This window comes from Chionomys nivalis, chromosome 19 (assembly GCF_950005125.1).
Source record: "Chionomys nivalis chromosome 19, mChiNiv1.1, whole genome shotgun sequence".
Classification (NCBI taxonomy): Eukaryota; Metazoa; Chordata; class Mammalia; order Rodentia; family Cricetidae; genus Chionomys; species Chionomys nivalis.
The window spans coordinates 28,695,442-28,721,161 of record NC_080104.1 but is presented as its reverse complement, the minus strand read 5'-3'; the positions used below and the strand labels follow the sequence as shown (position 1 = coordinate 28,721,161).

At 39.5% G+C, this 25,720-nt stretch overlaps 1 protein-coding gene across 3 annotated transcripts in view; it reads left to right on the top strand.

Annotated features, from left to right (window-relative positions):
* Prim2 (DNA primase subunit 2) overlaps positions 1-25,720 on the top strand; it is a 250,298-nt gene that overhangs the window by 203,313 nt on the left and 21,265 nt on the right. For all 3 annotated transcript variants that reach the window (XM_057794656.1, XM_057794657.1, XM_057794658.1), the window contains 2 exons: positions 15,531-15,657; positions 22,442-22,524. In XM_057794656.1, coding sequence (XP_057650639.1) covers positions 15,531-15,657; positions 22,442-22,524 — 210 coding nt within the window. The remainder of the gene's footprint in view (positions 1-15,530; positions 15,658-22,441; positions 22,525-25,720) is intronic.

Genomic DNA, 25,720 nt, shown 5'->3' with positions numbered 1-25,720 from the left:
GACAGGGTGACAATATTGCTTTAAATTTTAACATGAAAAATTACAAGCAAATGTAAATGCAGATCTCCTCTTATCCATCGTATGAAACAATCACCTATCCTTTTCTGACAGTAAACTTGTCCTTTATTCGTTTGTTTTAGCTGATTGAAAAAACAAAACAACAACCCCAAAACTTGTTCCAAAGTGTGGTTGTGTGGTACTGTGTAGGTCAGAATTCTGTAAAGAAACAGGGCCAGTCATACACACACACACAAGTGCAGGGAGGATTGTGCGCAGAGGGAGGGAGTGACTGTGGAGAATTGTGTCATGTAATTATGGAGACTGAACACCACCGGATTCTGCTCTGTCTACCAACTAGAGAAAGCCAGTGGTGAAGTTCAGTTTTAGCCATAGGACAAGTACAGTCCTAGTCAGGACAGCTACTGACAGAAGCAGGACAATGTCCTCCAGGTAGGCTGTGAGGGAGAGTCTGTCTGTCTTTTACATTCAGTTTAGGCTTCAACAAATAGGATGCTGCCCACTCACACTGGAGAGTGAAAGCCACTTTGCCCAGACTGTCAAAACACCCAGACATGCGCAGCTACAAACACACAAACATTAGCCGTCATGATTACACATTCTCATCAGCAGGCTTGCTACACTGCCCCCTTGTTTGTATTTTTAATCTATTAGCTTATAAACGAGCTCCTTCTGTAAATGTTTCATTGTCTGTCTTTGTGTCCATCTGTGGTGTGTTGTTCTGCTCCCGTTCTCGTCTCCCCTCTAAGTAGCTGGTCCTGCCAGCTTCAGCTGTCCATCAAGAGCCTTTCCTACAAGACTCACTCTCACACTTACTCTCTTCGCCTGAGGGGCCATACTGGTGGCCGTAGCTGCCTTCACCTTTGCTGTCTCATCTGATGGTTTGGCAATAGCATGGTCTTCTCAAAGCAATGATGCTAATATTTTACTTCTAAGTTTATCAGCCAGAATTTGCTATAAAAAAACCTTCCCCAGTCCATCCTGAAGATTGATTTCCCCTGAGGTAGAATTCACAAGGAACAGAGGAGTTTTAAATCTCACTTATAGATTGGGTTGGGAGCTGAAAAAGTTAGGTTAATTGCCTAAAGTTGCGGGCCTCCTGACTGGTCTAGCAGAACCAATCCCAGGATAGACACACAGTGCTCAGTAACAACTCAGTCTGCATTGCTCTGTAAGCTCAGTGAAAATACTGTAGTTTTCATTGGCCCTCTTCTGCTATTCTTTTTTTTGGGTAAGTAAAAAGGGAGTAGATAATTTTATTTAATAAACTGGAGATAATTTTGGAGGATGAGTGAGTACTTTTGCTTAAATTCGGCTCTGTCAGACCGCAGCTGTCAGCCGACCTTGGACAAATTGCTTGGTCTTACCATAGTCCAGTTTCCTCATCTATGACATGAAGATCCTGATAGTATCTGTCCAAATGACTTGACGTAAACATTAAATGAAATTAACACAAGAAAATTGCTTAGACCTGTACCTTGCACACAGTAGATATTCAATATCATCTTGTTTTCTGTAGTCAAACTGTCCCATAGTTATGCCTTTAATTCTATGAGCCGTCTACCCCAAGCATTAGAAATATCGCAGTAACTGTTAGGAAAGCGATATGGCACTGTTTACTGCTACAGAGGGAGATGGTTGGTCAGCCATGAACTGACAGCATGAAGACGGAAGAGGTGGCATCGACCTAAAGTGTGAGAGCAGCAGAGACTGTATTTCGCTAACCCGTGATTACAGGCACGTGTCTTCAGGTTCTAGGTACACCTGCGGGATTATCTAGTAAGCTCATGGTGCTTGAAAGGATGTATGGAAACTGATTGCATTCACGATTTTCTTGTCTTTGAGTCTTATCAGAGAGGTTTGTTGGTTCTGTTTTTGGTTTTTTCATTTGTTGAATCTGAACACTTCCTACTCTGGCAATTTTAAAAGCTGTCAAGTGAACTCCTGTCTGTTCAGCTGGACGTGAATTACTTTATTCTGCACTAGGTGCAAAAGCCAAATGCCTTCCGCCCTGTTTTTCATTCCTTACTTGTTAGAGTACAGATGGCGGTGCTCCATTTAAATCGTACTTCTCATCTTTATCTGTTTTGTCTGCGAGGAACTTTTGGAATGTATTTAGCAGACACTTGTAGTCAGGGTGGTTTCCAGGGCTTTATGAAGCAAAGGCTCTGCTCTCCAGATGAGCTTCGGGGAAGAATTCTGCAGCTGCCATTCTGTGTTGTTTCTGCACTGCTCTGTCCAAAGCTGAGGATGAAGGGTGCATGAATATTTAGTCTGATCGCTGGAATTTTCCTATTTGTTCCTTCGCATTTCTTTTTTATTTTCTTCTATTCAATATATCCATTGATTTTTACATCCCTCACCCCCACCTCCCCTCTGCCCCGTGGGTTTATGGGTATCAACAAAGCATAGCAAATTAAGTTGCAAGTTGCAGTGAGACCAAGTCATCGTCCCCCCTCTCCGCCCCCATTCAAGCTGGACAAGGCAATCCAGTATGTGGAATAGGTTATGGAAAGCCAGCCAAAGCGTTAGGGACAGCCCCTACTCCCATTGCCGGGACTCCCACAGATAGACCAAGCCACACAACTATCACATATACCGGGCTTAGGTAGTGCATTCAGGGTTCTTATGAGCCAGGTTAGTGTTTCTGTGGGCTTTCTTGCGGTGTCCTTGACCCCTCTGGCTTCTGTAATTCTTTCTTCCTCTCTTCAGCAGGAGTCTCTGAGCTCTGCCCAGTGTTTAACTGTGGGTCTGCATCTGTTTCCATCAGTTACTGGATGAAAGCTTTCTGATGACAATTGGGGTAATTGTCGTCCTTTGCACTTCTTATCTTTTTCTCTGTACTGTGTTAGCAAAGCTTGTCACTGTATTTTTTTCTTGAATTGCCAAGTATGTTTTGTGCCTTGTTTGAAAGAGAACCTGCGTTATAAATGATTTGTACCATGTATAACCTTTCTGAGAATTTGAAAGAGCTTTGTATTTGGCCTTGAGAAGTGGAACACTTGCATTTAACACAGTTTTCTAGATGCATAAGTAGGCAGCTAGGCAGCAGTGATACCATTTAGTGTGCTGTGCTCCACATGGGGTAAGTATGCAATTTTGTCATAGTAAAGGTTAGCGCAGGTTGTTCCTTATCACTTTCCACCTTACTGTTTGTGTGAAATTGCACCACCTAGACCAAGGAAGGGAGCAGCACCATGTGCAGTAGCTGCGGGTTTGTGCTAATGTTTTGGGGAAGAAAGTATTACTCACCTTAAACACATTTTCAGTGTTATTTCCTTATTACATGTCTTGGGGTTTCTGTATTCACAAATGAGCACCACTGTGGTATTAAAGATGGCATAGAATAAAGCTGTTCTAATCACACTTTTGTATTTCAGTAGGTTACTTTTTCAATAGATTACCTTTCGTCCAGTAATGGAAAGTGTCTGTAAGATTCTGTTTCATGGCTATTAAGGGGATAGTGAAATGAAGAGCCTGGATACAATGGAAAGGGCTGAACTACAGTGGTATACTCCAGGTGTATCTCTGTCCAGGTGCTTTGCAAAGACACACGGCCTTTCAACTCTGCCTTGCCAGCGAAGCCTAAATGTTAGAAAGAACTCTGGGTCTAAAGCCACAGGACACAGCCAGGCCAGCACCTTGAAAACTCTGAAACGCCTTCTCAGCAAATTAAAGAAATAACATCTCCTGTGTGTGGGCAGCTCCAGAGTTAAGTCAATTTTCTGGGAATGAAGTTCTTCCTGATTTGTGGATGCTGTGGCACCTGGTTTAGAATGAGCCTCAGCAACTCCATGGGTTCACAGTAAGTCACTGCAGTTTGCTTCTGTTCTGTCACAGTCTTGGTGTGACTTTGCTTCCCTGAGGTTTGTCCCGTGTTCTCATTCGGATTTGGCAGCTCTCATCTCAGTTCTGGGCAGGTTCTTGTGAGGAGCAAGGATAACATCTGCCAAGTGTGGAGCAACGTCAGCCATGTGGAGGAGCATTGTGCACGTTAGCTTTGTACTTGCTTGAAAGTTTCTGGTCATTAGTCTTTGTGTGCATCTTAAGATGAGGGGAGGAGGAAGGTTCAGTATTAAAAACAGGTAGTGTTGTAGAGAACACTGGGTTTTTGTTTTCTTGTTTAAGTTAATGTACTAATGAGAAATGAGTGAAAAATGTAATACCGATTTTTTGAAAACAGAATATTGTTGAGGAATGAAGTTTTCTAAGCCCCAAATTTATATTTTTTTCCTTCTTGAATGCTTATTGTCTGTAACTCAGACTTTTTTGGAAAAAAAACTTTAATATTTGTAGGAGTAGAAGTAAATCGAATGAAAAAACCTTACATTTTAACATCCGTGTTTAATGTGTAATAGCAAGGTGAATTCATCAACCTTCAGCTCTCACTTCTGCGCCCTTTGCTTTGGTTAGCTCTGTCAGTCTTGCCCGTTCTCTTCTCTAGAATGTGAAAGGGAATTATGTGTGCATGAGAAATCATCTCTTTAGTTTGCTAAGTCATCCCAGCAACTGCCGAGCCACGGTGACACATCTAAAGGAAGTAGCAGAGGCTCGTCCGGGAGAGTGCAAGGAGTCGGAGCACAGGTGTGACAGAGCTGTGCTGTCGCCTCGTCTCGGCAGAGCTCTCTGACTGTGTACAGTTGATAATGAAAGCCAAGTGCCGTCGTCTCAGCTCTTCTGTTTGATGATCTGAGTAGTGGTTTTCAGTGTTTTGTGACCACAGGCAGGTGACATTTTTCCACTCGCCATCATTAATCTAGGCCACCCCAGTGAGTTCTTTTGTCTCCATGGTTTTATAGCATCTACAAGCAGCATTGTCTTTTATCATTCAGGTAATTTTTCTGTACAAACCTTACAAAATACTTGGGTGCTGAATGTTGAAAAGATGGGTTTTTAGGGTTCTGGTATACGACTGGTGGCTTTGCAGCATGCCCTAGTGAGTTGCCAAGGTTCTTGTCAGCCTGCCTGTGGAACTGCAGGCAGTCGGGGGGCAAATCCACTATTTACTGTGTTTTCAAGAAGGAAATTAATTGGCCGGGCGGTGGTGGCGCACGCCTTTAATCCCAGCACTCGGGAGGCAGAGGCAGGCGGATCTCTGTGAGTTCGAGACCAGCCTGGTCTACAGAGCTAGTTCCAGGACAGGCTCCAAAGCCACAGAGAAACCCTGTCTCGAAAAACCAAAAAAAAAAAAAAAAAAAAAAAAAAAAAAAAAAAAAAAAAAAGAAGGAAATTAATTGTCTGATGTTTTCCTGTGTGGTAGTTCAAACCTCATATGCCCACATGATGGCATTCTATTGCAGCTACCAAGTCTACTCTAGGAAAGTCAAATCTCAGAGCACTTTTACGGGATGCCGTGATGAAACGCTGTAGGATCTGTGGACTAAGTGGCTTTCGTTTTGTACCTGCACAAGGCAAATCTAATCATATAACCAGACAATTCTTAATCTACAACTCACGCTTCACCGCGTGTATTTCATATCAGTGTATTTGACCTTGAAAGAAGCAATTGACTGTTGGGTGTTTATTTTTCAATCTGGGAAATGGGAAGAACAATAGTACTTTGAAAGTATTGTTGGATATGGTCTCACTTTCACATCAGGTTTGTAACACATTCATTAATACAATGTTAAAAATTAACATTTTCGGGGTCAGTGAGACAGCTCAGCAGGTAAAGGTTCCTGCTGCCAAGCCTGACAATCTGGGTTTGGTCCAGAGATTCTCAGGGTAGACGGAGAGAACTGAATCTCTGACAACCTGCCCCTGCCACGCCACACATGTGCACTGTGACACACACGCACACACACACGCACTGTGACACACACGCACACACACGCACTGTGACACACACGCACACACACACGCATAAATGTAACAAGATATTTCAGGTCCACAGACTCCGTGTGAGCGCAGCTTCAGCTGAGTGCACTCCCTGATGGTGCAGAGCCCATGAGCACATTTCTGCTCAGAGCCACCATTCCTTTGTGTATAGGGTGGAGCTGGGTTTCTTTCATGGTGTTAAATTTAAGCAAAATCAATATAAAAGTGTAAAAATGTATGTAAAATGCTTCCCTGAACAAAGTAAATGAAGGAGCACCATCATCACAGCTCACAGCGTTGCCGGAAAGTGGCACAGATTTGAACTGTGAATGCCAGCTTATCATTTAGTTTGAGTTCAGTCTCACTATTTCATGACTAATGAGGCGTCATATTCCCACTGGCCATCAAGTTTTAGTGAGACATGTCAGGAAAAAGTATAGTCTCTTAGCTTTATAATAATAAGAATTTTTTTTATTAAAGTTACCATTAAATTGATATCATTTCAATAAATTTCTTTGGATCTAAGATATTCATATTTGCAGTTTTCTAGTAGAATTTTGTGTGAAAAATATCTACTTGATTTATATAATGATAAAACAAAAGGAATGCCTGTATTCCTCAATAAAACTCAAAAAAATGCATCAAATGCATTTTCTCATTTCTTTTGAAGCCTTTGGATCACTTTCCTTTAGAATGTCTATTATTCCTATTATTCCTGTCAAAAGACTTTTTTTTTTTTTTTTGCATAACTTGTGTTTCATTGCATTGCTATTTTGAGTTTTAGGCAGGCAAAATTAGAGGTGACATATATACTCTACGTCATTATTGCGGCAAAGGTCAGTGAGGGAGTGTTTAAGTCCATTTTCCCTGTCATTTCCCACCCTGTTACTTAGACAGAACTAAACTGTCAGGAATGTATTCACTTCTGATGTAAGAAATGCAAGGAACCAAAATATCATTACTAATTTGCTGCATAGTCTTGAAGACATAAGTTCATAACCACATCTCGGAGCTCTTCAGAACTTGGGGAATGTGCAGCGATTGTTTAAGTCGTCAAGGTGCAGCTGAGTGTTTGTTAATTCTTGTACAACCTGTGAGAGGAGTCTTTATGCACATGGCCTGTGTCTGTGGCAGCCTCTTACATCTTTCCTGTTGAAATGCCCAGCTTCATGGGCTTTATCATCTGGGAATACTACTTTGTATCTCTAAACAGAATTTTGAAATAATAAAAAAAATTCATACTTTTTATTTTCTGCCTTCTTTCTCCAGTGTCTGTTGTCTTTTTCTTTAAGGAAAAAGTTTAATTAATAAACAAGGTGTTGTCAGTGTTATGCAGCAAAAGAAAAAAAAAAAAAGGACAGATTAAGGCTCCTTTTATTTGACTTTGTTGCCTCCCCAAGAGAGTGGAATGGTCTTGAGCAGCAGCCAAAATGTGAAATTTGAGATTACTTGTTTCAGTATTGAATTTTGGCTCAGCCATGGGAGCAAGGTTTGGGTGTAGTGTTCCCATGGTGGAACTGAGGTGACTTCCTTTGCACACTATGTCACCTTGTTCCTTCAGGAGCTACACAGCTTGTGCTTCTTGAACAGGCACATTACATTTTGCAGGTTTATGGTACATGATGTTTTCATAACAGAAGGAAGAAACAGAATATGATGATATGAACCAAGAAAAAAATGGAGCGCTGGGAAGTCACTGTATGTTTACGTGCACACCTACTGAATTTAGTTCATAAAATAATGGGCATAGGAAACAGGGATGCCCCGTATCGAAAGCCATTATCTACCTGGGGTGGATGTACACAACTCAAGTAGGGATAAACCGAAGCCATTTAACTGGGTATATTCATGCATAAAACAAACCTGAGGAGCAAATGTTGTCAATTGTGAATTGGGTGGTACTGAGAGAAGATAAATTCTCCAGCATTTATGGAAAATGTCTCCTGTAGTTGTTTGGTGAGGGTCTCATTGCTATTACTCAAGTTTCAAAAGTAATATTGTGGCTATATTTCTTTAGAGACAAATTGATTTGGGGATTATTAGTATTCCACAAATTACTCTTTAAAGCTGCACATCAAAATATTATTCCTGTAAGTTTACACATGTTGTGTTTCTCATTGTGCTTCTGCTTATTTGTATGCCATAGAGAACATCAGAGGCAGCTGTAGAATTTCAATGAACGTTCATCTGCATATGAAGAGGCTCATAGGCCTGTGATCCCAGAAGCTGTCCAGGCAGAGTCCAATTCTTAGATTTGCAGTTATCCCTAGCTTTCCTTGTCATAGCATCTCACCATTAAATGATTACATTTGAATTAATGTGAAAGTTATTTTTTTAGGAGCAGCTTTACTTGAAAACAGAATGGGAAATAATTTCTGTTAATATTGAGTTTATGACACAGTAATCTCAAAACTTACAACAGAAATTTCTTTAGCAGAATGGTAATTTGGAACATTATTCATATGTATGTATTTAAAGATAATGTGCTTCATGAAGAGAAGTATTTCATATAATAATATATTGAAATGAACTGTTGAGGTAAAATTATAAGCAATTGATTTTTTTCTTAGTGTATTCAAGTGTGATGTAGCATAGAGAAACAATTAAAACAGTTATATTAAGGGAAAGAATCCTTTAACATAATTATTTGCTGTAGGAGAATATTTGTATATTTCTATATAGCTGGAAGAAATTAAATAAATCCAGCACAAAACTGAACTTGGTGACTTAGTGAGATAATCATATTATTCTGCTATCGTAGCTCTAAAATGGTGATCAGACTATGGGGAATGCTGTTGTAGAAGAGTGACTATAATGAGTGACAACTTTTGATCTTTTTAAAATAATTCTTTGAGTGTTTCGTACAGTGTATTTTGAACACATTCACCACCCCTTCCCATTCAACTTTGAGATGTCCACTTTTTTCTTCTTATTTCCCCATCAAGTCCAGTATGAATTTCCCAGCAAGTCTTGGGGTTGAGGCCTGCTCTGCTGTGTAGTTATTCTGTTAGAGGTCACATTGTTAAAGGAAACTGACACACCTTTTCCCAGTGGCTATCAAATATCAATAGTTGTTCAGCCTGGTGGGACTGTGTCCATCTTCATCTGTCTTCATCTCCAGAGTTTGTCTGGCTGGAGCTTCTGAAGGCCTTATAAAATGCTGTCACAATTGGTGTGAGTCTGCTTGTTGTACATCTTCCCTTTAGCAAAAGTCCGTCAACTTCGAGGCAGGGATGGGTGCTCCACAGTCTTTTATGCTCTGCATGTTGATCCGTTTTAGGGGTAGGATCTCTGTGTTAATTGCCATCTACTTCAAGGAGAGCCTTCTCTGATGAGGATTGAGAACTGACTCTGATTTATAGATATAACAAAAAGTCATTGCATTTCACATGTCCATTTAGAAGAACAATGTATTGGGTTCCTTCCTAGGGTCTATGATCATAGGTTCTTGTCTCTGTTGACAGTGCCAGGTATAGGTTCGATCTCACGGACCAGGCCTTTGTTCCAGTCAGAAAGTGGTTGGTTGTTGCTATGACATCTGTGCCACTATTACACCCGTGGGCTTCTTTTGTCAGGACAGTTGTCGCTTGCAGGGCTCACAGCTGGGTGGGATTGAGGTTTACTTTTCTCTAGCAGTGTTCTCTAGCCGGCTCTAGTAGATGGCAATTAATACAGAGATCCTACCCCTAAAACTGATTAAACAGCACCTTCCAGCATCATGAACATTAGTCTGTAGGGATGAAGCTTCCAGGTGAGTATGAATTCTGTGAGTCCAGTACGTGCTATCTTTAGTAATAGGAATTTATTGTCAAGCTCTGGAGATAGCCAGGAGTATTGGCACTCTCCTACTAATGTCAGGAAAAGGTCATTTCTGTCTTCATTCAGTGCCTCTGATGCACTAGGCAGAAAGGAGGGAGAGCCTACAGCTGGCAGATAGAGCAAGGACAAGGCATTTACTCTACTCCACTTCTCCACACATTCTTTCTTTAAAAAGATGACACCTTTGAAAGCTCAGTCCCTTAAGAGAGGTTGTAGGATGAGAAAGTATTACATTTTTCATTATTTCAACAACCAGAAATATATGAAACTTGACAATTATATAGATTAAAACAGTGTAATGCAGCAAGTCCATGTGGCCCTGACTGTTATTTATAGAACTATTACTTATGTGCCAAGTAAGTGCAAAAGACACAGAATTTAATGAAATAACAAAATCTCTGTCATTAAGGGGTTTTTGCCCTCAGGGTGTCTCTCCTTGTTCTAGACTTAGTATGTCCTATGCTGATTCTCTACCTCTCCTGAGACAACAGCACAGGATTTTCAGTCACAACATATCCCAAAACATGTCCAGTATTCTCCTTGCGTGGTGAGCAGAGCCACCCCAAGAGAGAATGTCTGACTGCACTGGTTGTTGCCTCCTTCCCTCAGCTTGCTCTCTTAAAGCCCATAAAATAGGCAGTTACATCTGTAGTGCCAATGGTAGGTTTTATCTATTGAATTTTTAAATCTACCCAGACATGAAAGTAGAGTTTGGTAGATTGCTAAACACAGCTAAGATATATTTGTTCTTTTTAATATGTTGGGACAAGCTCATCTGTGTCCTTTACCACACATGGTAAATAGTTGAGAAGTTTTGCAGTTCAATGAATAAGCTACACACAGACTGGAGGTTCAGAGTCATTGCTGAGGAACTCTGTTACTCAGATATCCGCCAACAGGTAATTATAGTCAGCTGACTAATCCTATACACAGTCACACGCCAGAGAGTGATATCTTGGCCAGATATGCACTGTGTGTGTGGTAGGAGGTCTTCATACTGCAGTATTGCTCTCCCTTGTTTGTGGTTGCCAGGTGATAAAAGCATAGCACATATATCTGTGCACAGTTTATAATACTTGATGATAATTGATTATGTTTGCATTTTTATGTTTACTGTATTATCTTACCTGCAATCCCCAGTTTTGGGATCAAACCAGGATCCTGTACATGCTGGGCAAGCTCTCTACCACTGAGCTTAGGCTTTACTTTCTATGATAGCTTACTTCTGTGTGTCCTCTTACTTATACAGTTATAGCACTGGGGATATAGCCCAGGAGAGAGTGTTTGCCTAGCATGTTCAAGGCCCTGGTATTGATCTTTAGCACTGAACAAAAGCAAACACCAAACTGTAAAAGCACGCCATATTATGACAGCCCCCATACATTTTCTGCCTCTGGGTTGTGTAGGAGACCACACTAATGAACGGTCATTGCACACTATCGTGTAAATATGCACCCACCTAACATACACTTTTCAGACAGCATCTCCGTTGATAACGACACATCTGTACTTCTGTGATAGCGTGAGAATAGATAGTTACTAAGCGGTTTGAAAATTAGCATTTAATGTGAGACTTGATATGAAATACAGATAATTTTATTATTCATAGTTTAATGTGTGCTTTTTTTGTGTGTGTCTGGGGGTACATGTGTGAGTTTTTTGGTTTGTTCACTAATGCACCATAGATGGAAGCATATGAGTCTGTATTCAGCAGTCAGTTTGCCATTTTCTTTGGACATGTTCGTGTTTGACCAACTTAATACTGACATTTTAATCTTAACATTAAATTCCTATGAAAGAATGAAAGATTTATTATGGTGTCCAGAGCAACTGCAATATGAAATAATGGTTTCCTTTAAACATTTCTAGGGTGGTAAAACTGAAGGAAGAAAAGGCATTTTCCTTCTATCTCTTCCTGTACATGTCACCTGTGTACAAATCATTTGAAAGAATAGCATGGCAACACAAATCCAGTGTCTTAATGAGAAACCACACTGATGCTGAGAAGCAAACAGATAACCTGAAGCCAGACAATGAAATTTACATAGCCCTCCCTTGGTAGAGTCGTCTTCCTGCATTGCTGAGAACACAATCTGTCAATAATGTGTTGTTTGGTTACAAGACAACAACTGCTTTGTTTTCAGCTTTAATTCAGAACCTTGATCATAATCTACATAAAGTCAGCAACGGGGCTCGTGCATATAACACACCACTAAGATGGAGAAGAAGCATTTCTCTTCCTTCAAACTTTGTGTCTTTTTGCAGTGAATCATATCTGTGTGGTTTATGTAAGTAAGTGATGCAGCGCTCTAATTGCAAATAATAAAACAACACAAATCTGCGCATATAGCCTTTTTGTACAAGATAGATTTGAATCCTGTAACTAAACGTTTGCACTCATTAAGGCTAGTGAACTTTGTTATTCAGCCTTTCATCCCTCTCACTGGGAAGTATTGTAGTGTTATAATTTGTATTTGCTATAAGGCAGACTAGCATATAGTGACTTTATGTAAACAGACAAATATGATCCTCACTGCTATAAGACAGAAACCATTTTCCCCCTGATACTATGGACTAAAGTGACCAGACAAAGAAAAATAGGGAGACTGTATGGGGAAAGTGGATAGAAGCTAAACATGTGTAAAACGTAGACAGGATGATTCTAACCTAGCAGAAGCTGAGGACAGTTACTTTTTAGAAATGTTTGTAAAAGTCGTTATTGCTTTATCCCCAAGGAGAAATTCTAATCCTCTTCAGTTTGGTCTCAGCCCATGGTCAAAGGTCAACAACTAACCACTCTGCTACTTGTCCTGCTAAGTGATGACATTTGATGGGTTAGGGCTATTAAGTGCATTTTTCATTTCAGTGATTAAAGCTTATGTTGAGCCTATTGAAATGGCCCAATCCATAGGCATTTGTCCTCGGAGTGAAATCTGCCTGCATCATGCCTCAGTAGACGGTTACCTGTAACTTCATGAAGATGGAAACACAGGTTCAGTTTGGATTGTTGGATTGGTGTTTTATGATTGAGGGATCCCATGGCAGTCAGCTCTGAGCTGTGGTACCATAATGTTGGTAAATTAAAAGCAGAGATGGACAGTAATTAAAGCAATATAAACAGGTTTTCTTTAGGAACTGCTAGAGGAGAGAGAATGTGGTCGTGTTATAGAACCGGGCGCAGCACCAGCAAGTGAAGCTCTATAGTCAAAAAGTAAGTGGGTCAGTGGATGTAAAGTTAAGGGAAAGAAATCTCAAGGGTGTGGCCCGGATTAGGAAAGATGAGAGTGAAATCAGACCCTTTGTAAGTTACCTCACTCATTACAAAACCTGGCATCTCCAACTACCTGATATTTGCTGGGTTGCTTTCATAATGAACCTTATGGGTGGCAAATGGCAGCTCTGCCATCCTAGTGTGCCCTGTGCTCACTAATGTGGATGAAACCTAGGCCTGTCCTGTGCACTCGGGGTTTCAGCTTATTGCCCATTACTTCCATCTGTGCAATACTTTTAGTGTTATGCTTAGTAATTTCACATGAAAATTTGCTCAAGAACTCTTACTTCAAGCTTTCCAGAATATGCATTTTATCTAAAAGAAGCATGGAAATAAAGTATGACCTTTTATAGACATTTTATTCTGACTGTTAGATTCAGAACTCTGAAGATGCCCTTTGGAAATGACTCGTTATGTGTGCTCTGTGGCTTTTCAAGACGTAGCAAGTATTGCCTGGGTGTCATGGAAGAACATTTGATGTGCCCTGTGAACCACTTACAGCTTCTGAGAATTTAGTTTTGAAGGCTTGTGAGATTACTGAGTAGTAAAAGCAGGGCATAGTCTAAGATTTTTCTCCTATTATTTAAAGGTTCTTATGGTCTGCCATTTGTTGTAGTCTGACAGTTATTTTAGAAACTTGGTTTTCGTTCTCATAGTTTTTTGTTTTTTGTTTTGTTTTTCTAGACAGGGTTTCTCTGCATAACAGTCCTAGTTGTCCTGGAACTTGCTTTGTAGACCAGGCTGGCCTGGAACTCACAGAGAGCCACTTGTCTCTACCTCCTATGTTGTAATTAAAGGCATGCACCATCATACCTGGCTGATCTCATAATTTTTACCATAAATAATTATGTGAGAAATTTACCTTAACTTATACTCCTCCATCCAATTGGATTTTACCTAATATTCTGTCACATCGAATATCCCTTTAATCAAACATATTATCAATGGTACATTGTCTGCCCTTGTTTGACCAATGGGTTATGGGCATCACCTAATATAGGAATTAGAAAATCATCAAACATCAGGCCCTGGAAACATTTGATGGGAGTATGAAAATGGGATAATGCCCTTTCAAATGCTGTAGTAGACCAAGGAGTTCTTCCACGTGCAGTAAGTTTATTTTCTTGCGTACTGGTGTAGTGCTGGATAGCCCAGGAGCAACTGACCACCAAGCTGATCAGTACAAAGCAGAGGCTAACAAGCCATAAAATAAGCACAGACAAGTGTAATGGAAACCAAATACGCAGAGATGAGAACTATCCTAGAGGGGTATAAGGGCGCATAGGGAAATGCCACTGAGGCCTGGAAGAAGAGTCGGCTCACAACCCCAACCTCCAAGATGAAGTATCTTTTGAAAGAAAGAAGTTACAGCCTAAAATGATATATTAGAACCTATAATTTTGAATATCTTATTACTGAGAAAGAGCAGTATTATGGAAAGAACTTGGATTTTGGAACCAGACTTTTCCAGTTTCGCATGCTTTTCAACTCCGCTATTTATTTAATGTCTATGTTTTATTACATTGCCTCATTTCTTTGAACTTTAGTTTCCTCTTGTGTTCCATCATAGGGAGACCAGTTATTTGAAATGATCAAATGGGATTGCACTTTTAAAAGCACCCAAGTACCTAAAGTGCCTTTCAGTGAATGCTAAGTCCCTTTTCTGCCTCTTATCCTATTCATTCCAAAGCCCCTTCCACACCATTATCTTGTTTTATGAACACCACGGCAGGGATTCCAGGTAGGAAGCACCTGCAGTGGCTCATCCACTCGTCAGACATTTGCTGACAGCTTGTTTCCCGGATGGAAATGCGGAGGATACATATGAAGAGGCACTTACTTCATAAGTAGAGTGAGTTAGGATGTTGAATTTAACGGACAGTTTAGGAGGACAGAGAGGCTAGACTGTTTTCCACCTAGTGTAGTCTCTGAAATCAAATCAAGGAGGGAAAATTGATTATTTCCTGCAACAGATTATTCTCACCATTAATCAGTAAACAGTTGCCCCTTCATGGCTTCGGGCTTTCATATCCTTAGATTCAGTGAACCTCAGATTGAAGTGTTTGGGGGGGAAAATTATTGTGTCTGCATTAACCATATATAGACGTTTTTCATTGCTATTATTCCCAAACAATGACAGTGTCACAACTATTCCCATAGCACTTAAATTGTATTACTTATTATAAATAATTTGAAGATCATTTAAAGTAGATGGGAGGCGTAATAAGTTAAATTCAACTATTACACTCAGTTTTGAGCTATTGGACATTGACTTGTAGATTTTAATTATCACTGGGATTGCTGGAACAATCCCCATTAGATACCAGAGACGGGAATGATTATAACCTTAACTTTCTCCTACCTAAGAAGATTTTTATTGTTTCTTTAAAAAGTTTGTTTAGTATGCTGCAGAGACAAGTAGGTAGGACATTAATAGGAAAACCTTGTTTCCGTGTGTGTTTATATGTGTTATATTTGTGTCATAAAAAACCCAGGAGATACATAGAGTATTCATGAACACTGAATCCCTTAGCTGTTTGATCCTAGCTGGTGCTGATGCCATTACTGTATTGACTGACTTGGTCTCTTCTTTTTTTTTTCTCAGTTTGATAAAGGTTACTCGTACAATATCCGGCACAGCTTTGGAAAGGAAGGCAAGAGGACAGACTATACGCCTTTCAGTTGCATGAAGATTATCCTGACCAATCCGCCAAGCCAAGGGGATTATCATGGTAAGTGCTTGTGCTGGATGCCGGGGGATGACTTTTCACATTGCTTGAAGGCCCTAGCTTGTGGTAGCTTCTGTCTGTGTATGTGTCAGGTTGGAGCGCCGTGACAGTGATCTGTCTTAGTACTGAGCTCACTCAGCCTTGGTCAGCTTGTGCTGGAGCAGGCTTCCCAGTTCTCTTTCATCCACTGTTCCGTGTCTCATGTTCTGCAAAGGTTTTAGAAGATAAGATTGTTTTGAGCTGTTTGTGCTTTTTATTAATGTTCAAAAGGCCACGTGCAGAGGAGCAGTGTATTTTTTTTCTTACTCCTGTCATCTGATTAACAGAGATTAAGTAAGCAGTTTAACAAGTCCCAGTGTCAAATGTATGTCAGTTTGGTTGAGTTGTTCACACACACACACACACACACACAGACACACACAGAGATTATAGTAAATTTGAATTTCTAAATTAGGCATAGCAAGAGATTAACAATAATAGAATAATTATAGTGATGTACTATAATAATAACTGTATCAATGTACTGTCCTTGCTTTTATATAATATGAGCTGATATTGTGTATTTTGGTCCAATGACGCCAGTGTGATAGATGTAACTATTGTGATTTAGTATTGGGAAGATCATGTCAGGTGACCCTAGGCCAGCTAGCTCCGATGCTCTGAATGGGTGGATGTCATGACCAGGTGATAGAAATGTTTGCAGAGACTCAGTATTTGGCAGGTTTTCTTCTTTTTTCTATTGGAGACCATTTTTTATGTGTGTGAAAACTATAATAATAAGTTATCTCTTAATATTTTGTCAGATTACTACCCCAGTATTGTAATCCTTTAGAGGTCATCTGGGAGCTCTTAATACTGTGTGTTTCCTGAGGATTTCATTCCATCCCTTGTCCTTTTATAACTTTAAAGCTGGGTGTGTTAGCACAGAGCCTGAAGTCTGATGTAGGATTCCCCTCTGTATGCTGTGAATATGTTCTATTACTATTGGTTAATAAAGAAACTGCTTTGGACTGTGTCCGGGCAGAATAGAGCGGAAAAACTAAGCTGATGCAGGGAGAGAGAAGACAGAGTCAGGGAGGTGCCATGTTGCTGCCAAAGGAGAAATATGCGGAACCTTACCGGTAGGCCACAACCTCATGGTGATACATAGATTAATAGAAATGTGTTAATTTAAGATGTAATAGCTAATAAGAAGCCTGAGCTAATAGCCCAAACACTGTTGTAATTAATATAGTTTCTGTGTGATTATTCGGGTCTGGGCATCTGGGAAACTAAAGTACAGTCTCTGTTTACAATGGTCCAGCACCAAGGAGCGGAGGCAGGAGGATCACTTGAACTCAGGAGTTCATTGTGTGGTATGAGCAATATAATGAGATCTATCTGAAAATAATAATTTAGCAAATTTTTTGGAATATTCCACTGCTGATTCTGCCTCAATTTTCTGCCCATTTCCCTATATAGGGGTCTTAACAAGTTTCTTCAATTGTGTGTTTGTTACTCAATGTTTCCTGCATTCCTTCATCAGCATGTTAGCAAATTCATACCAGCTTGTATTTCAATGCAAGTGGCTTTCCCTGTTCCTTTACTGTTCCCAGGAAGCTTTTAAAGTCGTTCATGGCTTCATGCTGTAAATTCTTCCATCAGGCATTTTCAGTGTAGCTTCACAGGAACTCATCTTTTCCTACATTGTACTATGTCTAGATTAGGACCTGTATCAAGTACTGATTTAATGCAATTAAACCAGGTAAGTTTTTATGGCCTTGACAAATCAGATGGTTCTCTGATCAAGGAGCTCGAGTAGTGGACTCAATTTAGGTAATAATAAAAATGCAACCTCAATCTTGCATTTCCATCGTAAGCCAACTCAGGATGGCCAGGAATATAGTCTTTCATCAAGAAGACCTTAAATTTCAACCCTTCTTGCAAGTATTTTTTATTTCTTGGAGGAATTATTGGTCAGAACTTTCTATTAACAAGGTGGCTGTCACCCTGACTCAGATCATGTTGCCAGAACAGATCATTTGGGGTTTTGAAAGCTTATGGCTTCTTCATAGCACCCTTGACTTTATCACACGCCCAGTACAATTGCTGCTAGAGGTGGTCTGTCTTCTCTGTGCTGTGCTCTGGTGCTTCTTGAGCACCTCATGAGTGTTGGTTTATTGTCCATCATCTTCTGGAAGAGCCTGCTTTCGCCCTCCCTGAAGGCTTACTTTAGATGGCATCTTTTCTCCTTAATCAGCTTCCCAGCCTCTTAGGAATGTGGCAGTAGCTTCCTCGGGATGTGTAGCCTGTCTAGTGATTTTTTTAATTTAAACCCTGTTTCTGGGTTGTCTTGGTTGTAGGCCTACTACGTGCAAGGCCTTTTGTTTGATTCATAGCTCCTTTTCAAAGAAGCAAAACAAGACAGAACAACTCTATTCCTGAATCTATATAAAAACTGCTTACCATACGTGGCTTGTCACTCTTTAAGGAGCCTTACTGACATGTGCGCTTGCAAACTCAATGCTTTCGACAGCTCCACAGCACCTTTTATGTTCATTCTTTCCCATCCACAAGTTCATGTCTTTGCCATTTTAACTAAACAATTGTCTCATACCATGCCTGATTCGTTTGCAATTCCATGTGCTAAGGAGAGCCAGTAATAAGTTTCTTCTTTCTTCTTGACCATTTCATGAGTAGGAAATTTGTTCTGCCATAGTATCTTAACAACTTTGGCCTCCTGCCCCACTTCCTTAACTTTTGTTTGTTTGCTTGTTTGTTTGCATACCTGGATTGCCATAGGCAGTACTCCTGTGCTATAATCTAAATGCAGAACTGTGTTATCATGATAGAACTGTGATATCATGTTATAACTAAGACTAAGTGACCAACAGGCAATCATTGTGTTCAGCATAAACACATCAAACATCCTAAAATTTCTGCCACACGACTCATGATGCTGTACAGATATACCTGTGTAAAATTCCATTTGGATATTATTGACCTTGGATAATAGAAACCACAGAAAGTAAAGCCTCACATATGGGTGGATTCCTGTACTGTTCTTCACAAATATTTGATGAACTGAACTGTTTGATGCACACATTTACCAATCCTCCCATTTTTTCTTTCTCATCCCCCCTCCCCCCCCTCAACAGGTCAATTGTTTTAAAGTTTTAAACTGCATTAGGTTCACAGGAAGACTGAACAGAATGTGCTCCCATATGCCCTCATCCTCACACATGATAACCTCCTCCATTCTCAGCATCTTCTGGCACAGTGACTGGTTACTACATGTTGTTATTTCTCAAAGCCTGTTGCTGAGATTAGGGTTCACTCTTGGTGTCTATAGTCTATGGGTGTGGACATCCACATTTTTGACTTTGTGAACATCAGTATGTTTCCTTTAAGCTTATTTTCAAAATATTCTATCTATAGAAAATATGAAAAATTTACCCATTATTTCACATTTAATCTTGGTTGCTATCAACATTTTAGTCTTTCTCTTAAGTCTAGACAGCTAACTCTTAACTGTTTGCCTCATGTTTTTAAACTTGACATTATTTTATGTTATTAACTAGTCTCTGGAAGATTATTTTAATTTACTGCATAATATATCCTTTAAAAGTAATTTTAAAATCTCTTCCCTATTTTTGGACCGTTGATTGGGTCTGTGGTTGTATTGATATATGTATGTGTCTCTGATATATACATGTGTGCAGGTGTGTGTCCATGGAGGCCAAAAGTTGATGTTGGGTGCCTTTCTCTATTGTTCTCTACCTTCATTTTTACACATAGCTTCTCACTGAAGGTAGTCCTGCTGTTTTAGCTGGGCAGAGGCCACTCTTGACTTCCAAGTAGAGCCTGGGTGGAAATCTGGTAATAGTCCATTATCTGGATATATCACAGGTTATTTTTTTCACTTATTAAAGAACATTGTCTTAGTTAGGGTTTCTATTGCTGTGAAGAGACAGTGTGACCACAACAGCTCTCTTATAAAGGAAAATATTTCATTGAGGTAGTAGCTTACAGTTTATAGGCTCAATCCATTATCATTATGGTTGGGAGCATGACAACATGCAGGCGTACATGGTGCTGGCTACATCTTGATTATAAGGCAACAGGAAATGGACTGTGGCACAGAGTGAAGTCTAAGCATAGGAGATCTCAAAGCCTGGCCCTAGAGTGACACATTTCCTTCTATAAGACCACGTCTACCTGAACAGTCTACACCTCTCAGTAGTGCCCCTCCCTGTGAGCTTACTGGGGTCACTCACATTCAGACTACCACAAACATGTTAACTGTTTCCATCAAGCTGCTTTAAATAATATGTGACACAGAATGTGGTTGGTTTTTGAACAGGCTCTATGACTGCTTCCTAGAATTTTTGTTCTGTTTCTGCTGGGTAGAATAATTTGTTGATACATTACATGCATTTAGTGTATAATGTAGTTTATATGAAGCTTCTATGCTGATTTTTGGGTTTGGTGATCTATCTAGAGGTGAAAGTGGGGAACCAGTTATTTTATTTTGACCTGTTTGACCTTTATGTTCATTAGTGTTTGTGTATGAAATTGGGAATCTCAGCATTTGGTGCATATATATTTTACAATTGTATCTTCTTGATGAGTTATTCCTTTCATTAATATGCAGTGGCCTCACTTGTCTCTTCTGATTACTTCTGGTTTGACATCTGCTTTTTCAGATATCAGAATAGCTAAGCCAGCTTGTTTTCTATTTCTGTTTGCTTGATAGATGTTTCCCATCATAGCACTGACAGTATCTGTACCAGTAAGATGTGTGTCTTAGAGACAACAGAAAGGAAACTGTTTCAGTTAGGTTTTCTATTGCTGTGAAGAGACATGGTCATGATGACCATGGCAACTCTTACAACAGAAAACACTTAATTGAGATGGCTTAATTTTAGAAGATTAGTCCATTATCATGGCGGGACATGGAGGTGTACAGGCAGACATGGTGCTGGAACTGATAGTGCTATGTCTTGCAAGCAACAGGAAGTAGACTGAGTGTCACACTGAGCAAAGCTTGAGCAATAGAGACCCCCACAGTGACACACTTCCTCCATCAAAGCCACACCTATTTCCACAAAACCATATCTCCTAATAGTGCCATTCCTATTGGGATCCATTTTCCTTTAAACCACCATAGAAACCCTTCTTAATGTGTATAGTGTTTTTAATCTGCAGTTTTAAAAAGTGCTTAGGTTTCATATCTCTCTGCGTATTCTAACATCTGTTCTTTTTTCTAGCCTATGTACTTGGCCTCTTCATTCCAGCATCGTTGCTGTTATAATTCTGTATTGTTTGTTCAGCATTTTTACACTGAACTTCTCCTTGAGTGAGATAAACTTGCTGGGAACCCCCCTTTTCCAAGAATATCAGGCTGTAATAGACTCAACAGGGCTCTGCTCAGGTAGTCTCTTCTGGAGAATAGGATGCACTAGTATATTTAGCCTTTCTCTTCCTTCTACAGAAGCTTGATTTATTTATTCATTTGTGTTTATTTATATGATAAACACTACTGGTAGATTTTCTGATGTAAAACTCATAGAAGTGTAAGAGTTGCCCTAGCACTCATCCCCTTGAGCTTCTTAGATGCGTTCACACTGAGGCTCCAGTCATGCACCAGTCAGATGGGCTTGCCCAGGGCACTGCTGTGACAGAGGTTTTCCCTGGGGATTTCTCTTCTGGTCAGTTATAAATCTCTGCATTTACCTGCTTCGCAGAATTTGCCTTGAGATCCTATTTCTTTGTTGTTGATTTTTCAATTAATTAGCTTTATCTCCCTGGTTTTTCTTTTAAATAACTCATCGTGTTAGTCTTGTGTTGAGCCACCCACAGGAGCATGGTCAACCTCAGGAATGCCAGACACTTTACTATACATTATACATTTTCTCAAGATGCTTCCTTGTACTAAAATGTATTTTTGTAAATATGTATAAAGGATATGCTATAAATTTTTCAGAATTCATAGTTTATAGAGATCCATAGTTTTACAATGGAGGCTTTATTTATATTTAAATTGTTTGATAAATGTATTGGTTTGGCTTCTTAGCCCTTTTCCGTTATTTTTTCATTCTCCAATTTCCACCAATTTTATATAAAATGTGCAGTTACTATCAGTTAGCTTGTAGATCTATTTTTCTGTGCCTAAATAGTCTCTGTTCTTCTTCATGCAAATATTTCTCATTGTCCATCCTTTTATTTTGCTCATGAAATAAGTGATGAGACAAATATACTATGTGTGACTTTTCTCTGAAGCCATTTCTAATTGTCCACAGTGTTTACTGCCATGATTCTTCAGAGTTTATAGGAGTTCCGGTCTTCAGGAGTTAGGCGTAGAATTTGTGTCAGAATCTGATTTGATATATTTATGTTTCTTAGAGTTTGGATATTTTTATTTCTATTATATATATCCTTCTCTTTTATGTTACTCTGCAGTATTTTTAGACTACAGAAATGTGAGAGGTAAACTGTTATGCCTACTTTGTGATTTCCTGTTCTGTGAGAGGTGCCAAGGGTCAGGCTGCTTTCCCTTCCTCATGAATGGCCATGAGTCTGCGAGTGCTGCGCTGTTTTATGTAACTCCTGAACCTGTGGTGTCCTGATACCTGAGCAGCTAAATCCTCCTTTAGATAGAAAGGGAAACAATTGTACCCATGGGCAATTGAGTTTTTATTAATAAGCTGTTAGACATTAAGAGTGCTTTGGCAGCCTCTCGAGGGTGGCACTGTGCTGAGTCCTGGTAAATGACCTTGCTGCTGTGTGGTTTGTGTTTTGTTGTCAGGGTGCCCATTCCGTCACAGTGATGCAGAGCTGCTGAAGCAGAAGATGCAGTCCTACAAGATTCCTGCCTCGGGGATCAACCAGGTAGGTCCAGTTCTGCCCAGGATCCTCAGTGATTCTGCAGTAGCTCTATCCTCTTGGATTTGTTTACAGAATGATGCTGTGCACTGCATCAGGATTCACACCAGACTTCTGCCTTCTGGGTGAATTGATCCAACACCTTGACTTTTCAGGTTCTGAGTCCTTGGAAATTCCAGTTCTTCCATCTGCTCGGCGACAGTTTTATTTCCCTTGGTAATAAAAGAACATAGAAATTCCACCCCAACTTATTTTTCTCTGTCAGTTGAGGGCCTCACCTAAAAACATAAATGTTTGATGCATTGGGGTTTATTAGTGAAGCTGAAAATTCATGACAGAGTCTTTCATTTTGGAAAATTGTTTTCTGAGGAAAAAAATATACTTTGAAGTCAATGACTGTTCTAGTAGGCTCAGTTGTTGCGAGGTTTAATCTGTATAAGTCTGATGGTAGCTTATTAGGTCTAGTACTTTTTCAAATACTCTGTTTTGTTAAGAATTTAACTAAAATGCATAAATTGTTAACAAAATATTTAAGAGAATGCATCTTTTAGTAAGTCTATCTAGTAGTTCCATGGTGTTGTTAGAACTACTGTCTGCAATGTGATTCTGACTTGCCTTGGGTTCTACAATAGCTGACTGAGCCTATCCTTCCTGGCCCCAGAAGAAGCTGGGACATCAAAGTCATTGCACATTCTTAAAAAACGTTTTTTTTTTTTTGTATTTATTTATTTTTTTAATTTGAAGAACATCATTGTACTGGAAAAACCCTATTGTCTAATTGATTTAGCTTATCTTGTAAAGTTTTTAGGTAATTAGTCTAGTCAAAGTGAAGCAATGCTTAACAAAGGAGACTGTTTATAACCAATCGAGTCTGGAAAGCACTTTCTGCAAGAGCTTATCATAGGATGAGGACTTAATAGAAAGTCATGAATTTGAATCACGAATGCATAAATAAAGGGCAGGAGTGTATAAGGTCATTGGCTTTCAAGTGAAAGGACCAGTACATGAGCAATGATGGGCAACTTAGAAGAAGTGCTTGGTTTGGGAGTTGAATTTTCGAAGTAAAGAATTAGAATGGCAAAGAGGAGGTGGTTTTGCATCCAAATAGAGAACCTAGGGCACTTTCTAGTTACAATTATGAGTTGGAAAGACCATAAGAATGCTGAGGAGTTGTAGGTGTGACATGCCACTAGTACATAACCAGGGTGTTATGGGAGAAGTAGGGTGGAGTAAAAGCCAAAACAAAATCCTGGCTAATGCTTACCAGAGGATAAGAGGAAGTAGAATGAAGTCTGAACAAAAATGGGAACATAGGGAGAGCACCGTGAAGAAAGAAAAAACTTTTGAATTACAGGCATAGATGAGGGAAAAGAACTCCAAGTCAGTGAGAAAGACCAGATCTTCAACAAGATCATAGAAGAAAATGTCCCCCAAACTAAGGAAAGACATGCCCACACAGATATAAGAAATACCCAGAACACCAAATAGACAAAACCATAAAAGAAAATTCCCACACCATATCAGAGTTAAACACTAACTATACATAACAAAGAAAGTATAGTGAAAAGTGCAAGAAAAAAAAACAAGTCACATACAAAAAAAAAAATCCATTATAGCTACAGCTGACTTCTCATTGGAAACTTTGAAAGCTAGAAGATCCTGAAAGAATACATTCCAAGTCCTAAAAGACTTAACGATGACCAGCCTAGATTAATATACCCAGCAAAACTATCTGCCATAATTGAAGAAGAAACACATTAAAAATATTCCATGATATAAACAAACACACACATTCAACAAACCTAACCTAAAGAAAGTATAAGAAGCAGTATTTCAGGCTAAAGAGAGGAGTGAAGATAGCAGAATAACTTTGAAAAGAAATATAATTAAAAAATACCGCTAAGAACACAAAACCAGCAAAAATCAGCAACACAATGATGACAACACACACATTTCAACAATAGCTATAAATACCAGTGGTCACAATTCTCCAGTTAAGACATAGGCAGATTGGATAAATTAAAAAATAAAACAAGAACAGTCATTTTGATTTGCATTTTCCTGATTGCAAAGGATGTTGAGCAATTCCTTGAGTGTCTTTTGGCCATTTGAGATTCTTCTGTTGAGAATTCTCTGTTTAGATCTGTACCCAATTTTTAATTAGACTATTTGATGTTTTAATGTCTATTTTCTTGAGTTCTTATATATTTCGGAGATCAGTCCTCTGTCCAATGTGGGATTAGTGACAATCTTTCCCCATTGAGTTGACTGCCTTTCTGTCTTATTGACATGTTCTTTTCCTTATAGAAGCTTCTCAGTTTTAGGAATTAATTATTATTTATTTATTTATTAATTGTTGCTCTCAGTGTCTGTGCTACTGGTGTTACATTTAGGAAGTGCTCTCCTGTGCCTATGCATTAAAGGCTACTTCCCACTTTCTCTTCTCTGGGGTTCAGTGTGGCTGAATATAATGTTGAGGTCTTTGATCTATTTGGACTTGAGTTTGTGCATGGTGATAGGTATGGATCCATTTTCATTCTTCTACATGTTGACATCCAGTTATTCCAGCACCATTTGTTAAAGATGCTTTCTTTTGTCCATTGTATAATTTTAGCTTCTTCGTCAAAAACAGCTGACCTGAGCTAGTGGGAGATCGCTGTTTCTGGACTAATAGTGGAAGACCTGCATAGGTCCTAACTAGGCCTTCTGAATGTGGGTGACAGTTGTGTAGGCTTAGGCAGTCTGTAGGACCACTGGCAGTGGGACCAGGATTTATCCCTAGTGCTTGAACTGACTTTTTGGAGCCCATTCGTTTTGGAGGGATATTTTGCTCAGCCAAAATATAGGGACCTTGGTCCTGCCTCAGAGTAATGTGACAGACTTTTGTTGGCTCTCCATGGGAAGCCTCACCCTCTTTGAGGAGTGGATGGGGGTTGGAGTGGGGGAAAAATGTGTGGAGCGGGACAAGGGGAAGGAGTGGGAACTAGGATAGGTATGTAAAATGAGAAAAGATTATTTAAAATTATAATTAATTAATTAAAGCAAAACAAAATAAAACAAAACCCCCAGAATCCACGTACCTGTTGTCTACAAGAAACACACTTAGTTTTAAAGATAAGTACCTCCTTGGAGTAAATGATGCATAAAGTACTCTAAATGGGACCAGGGAGCAAGTAGGCACCACTACCCTAATATCTGAGAA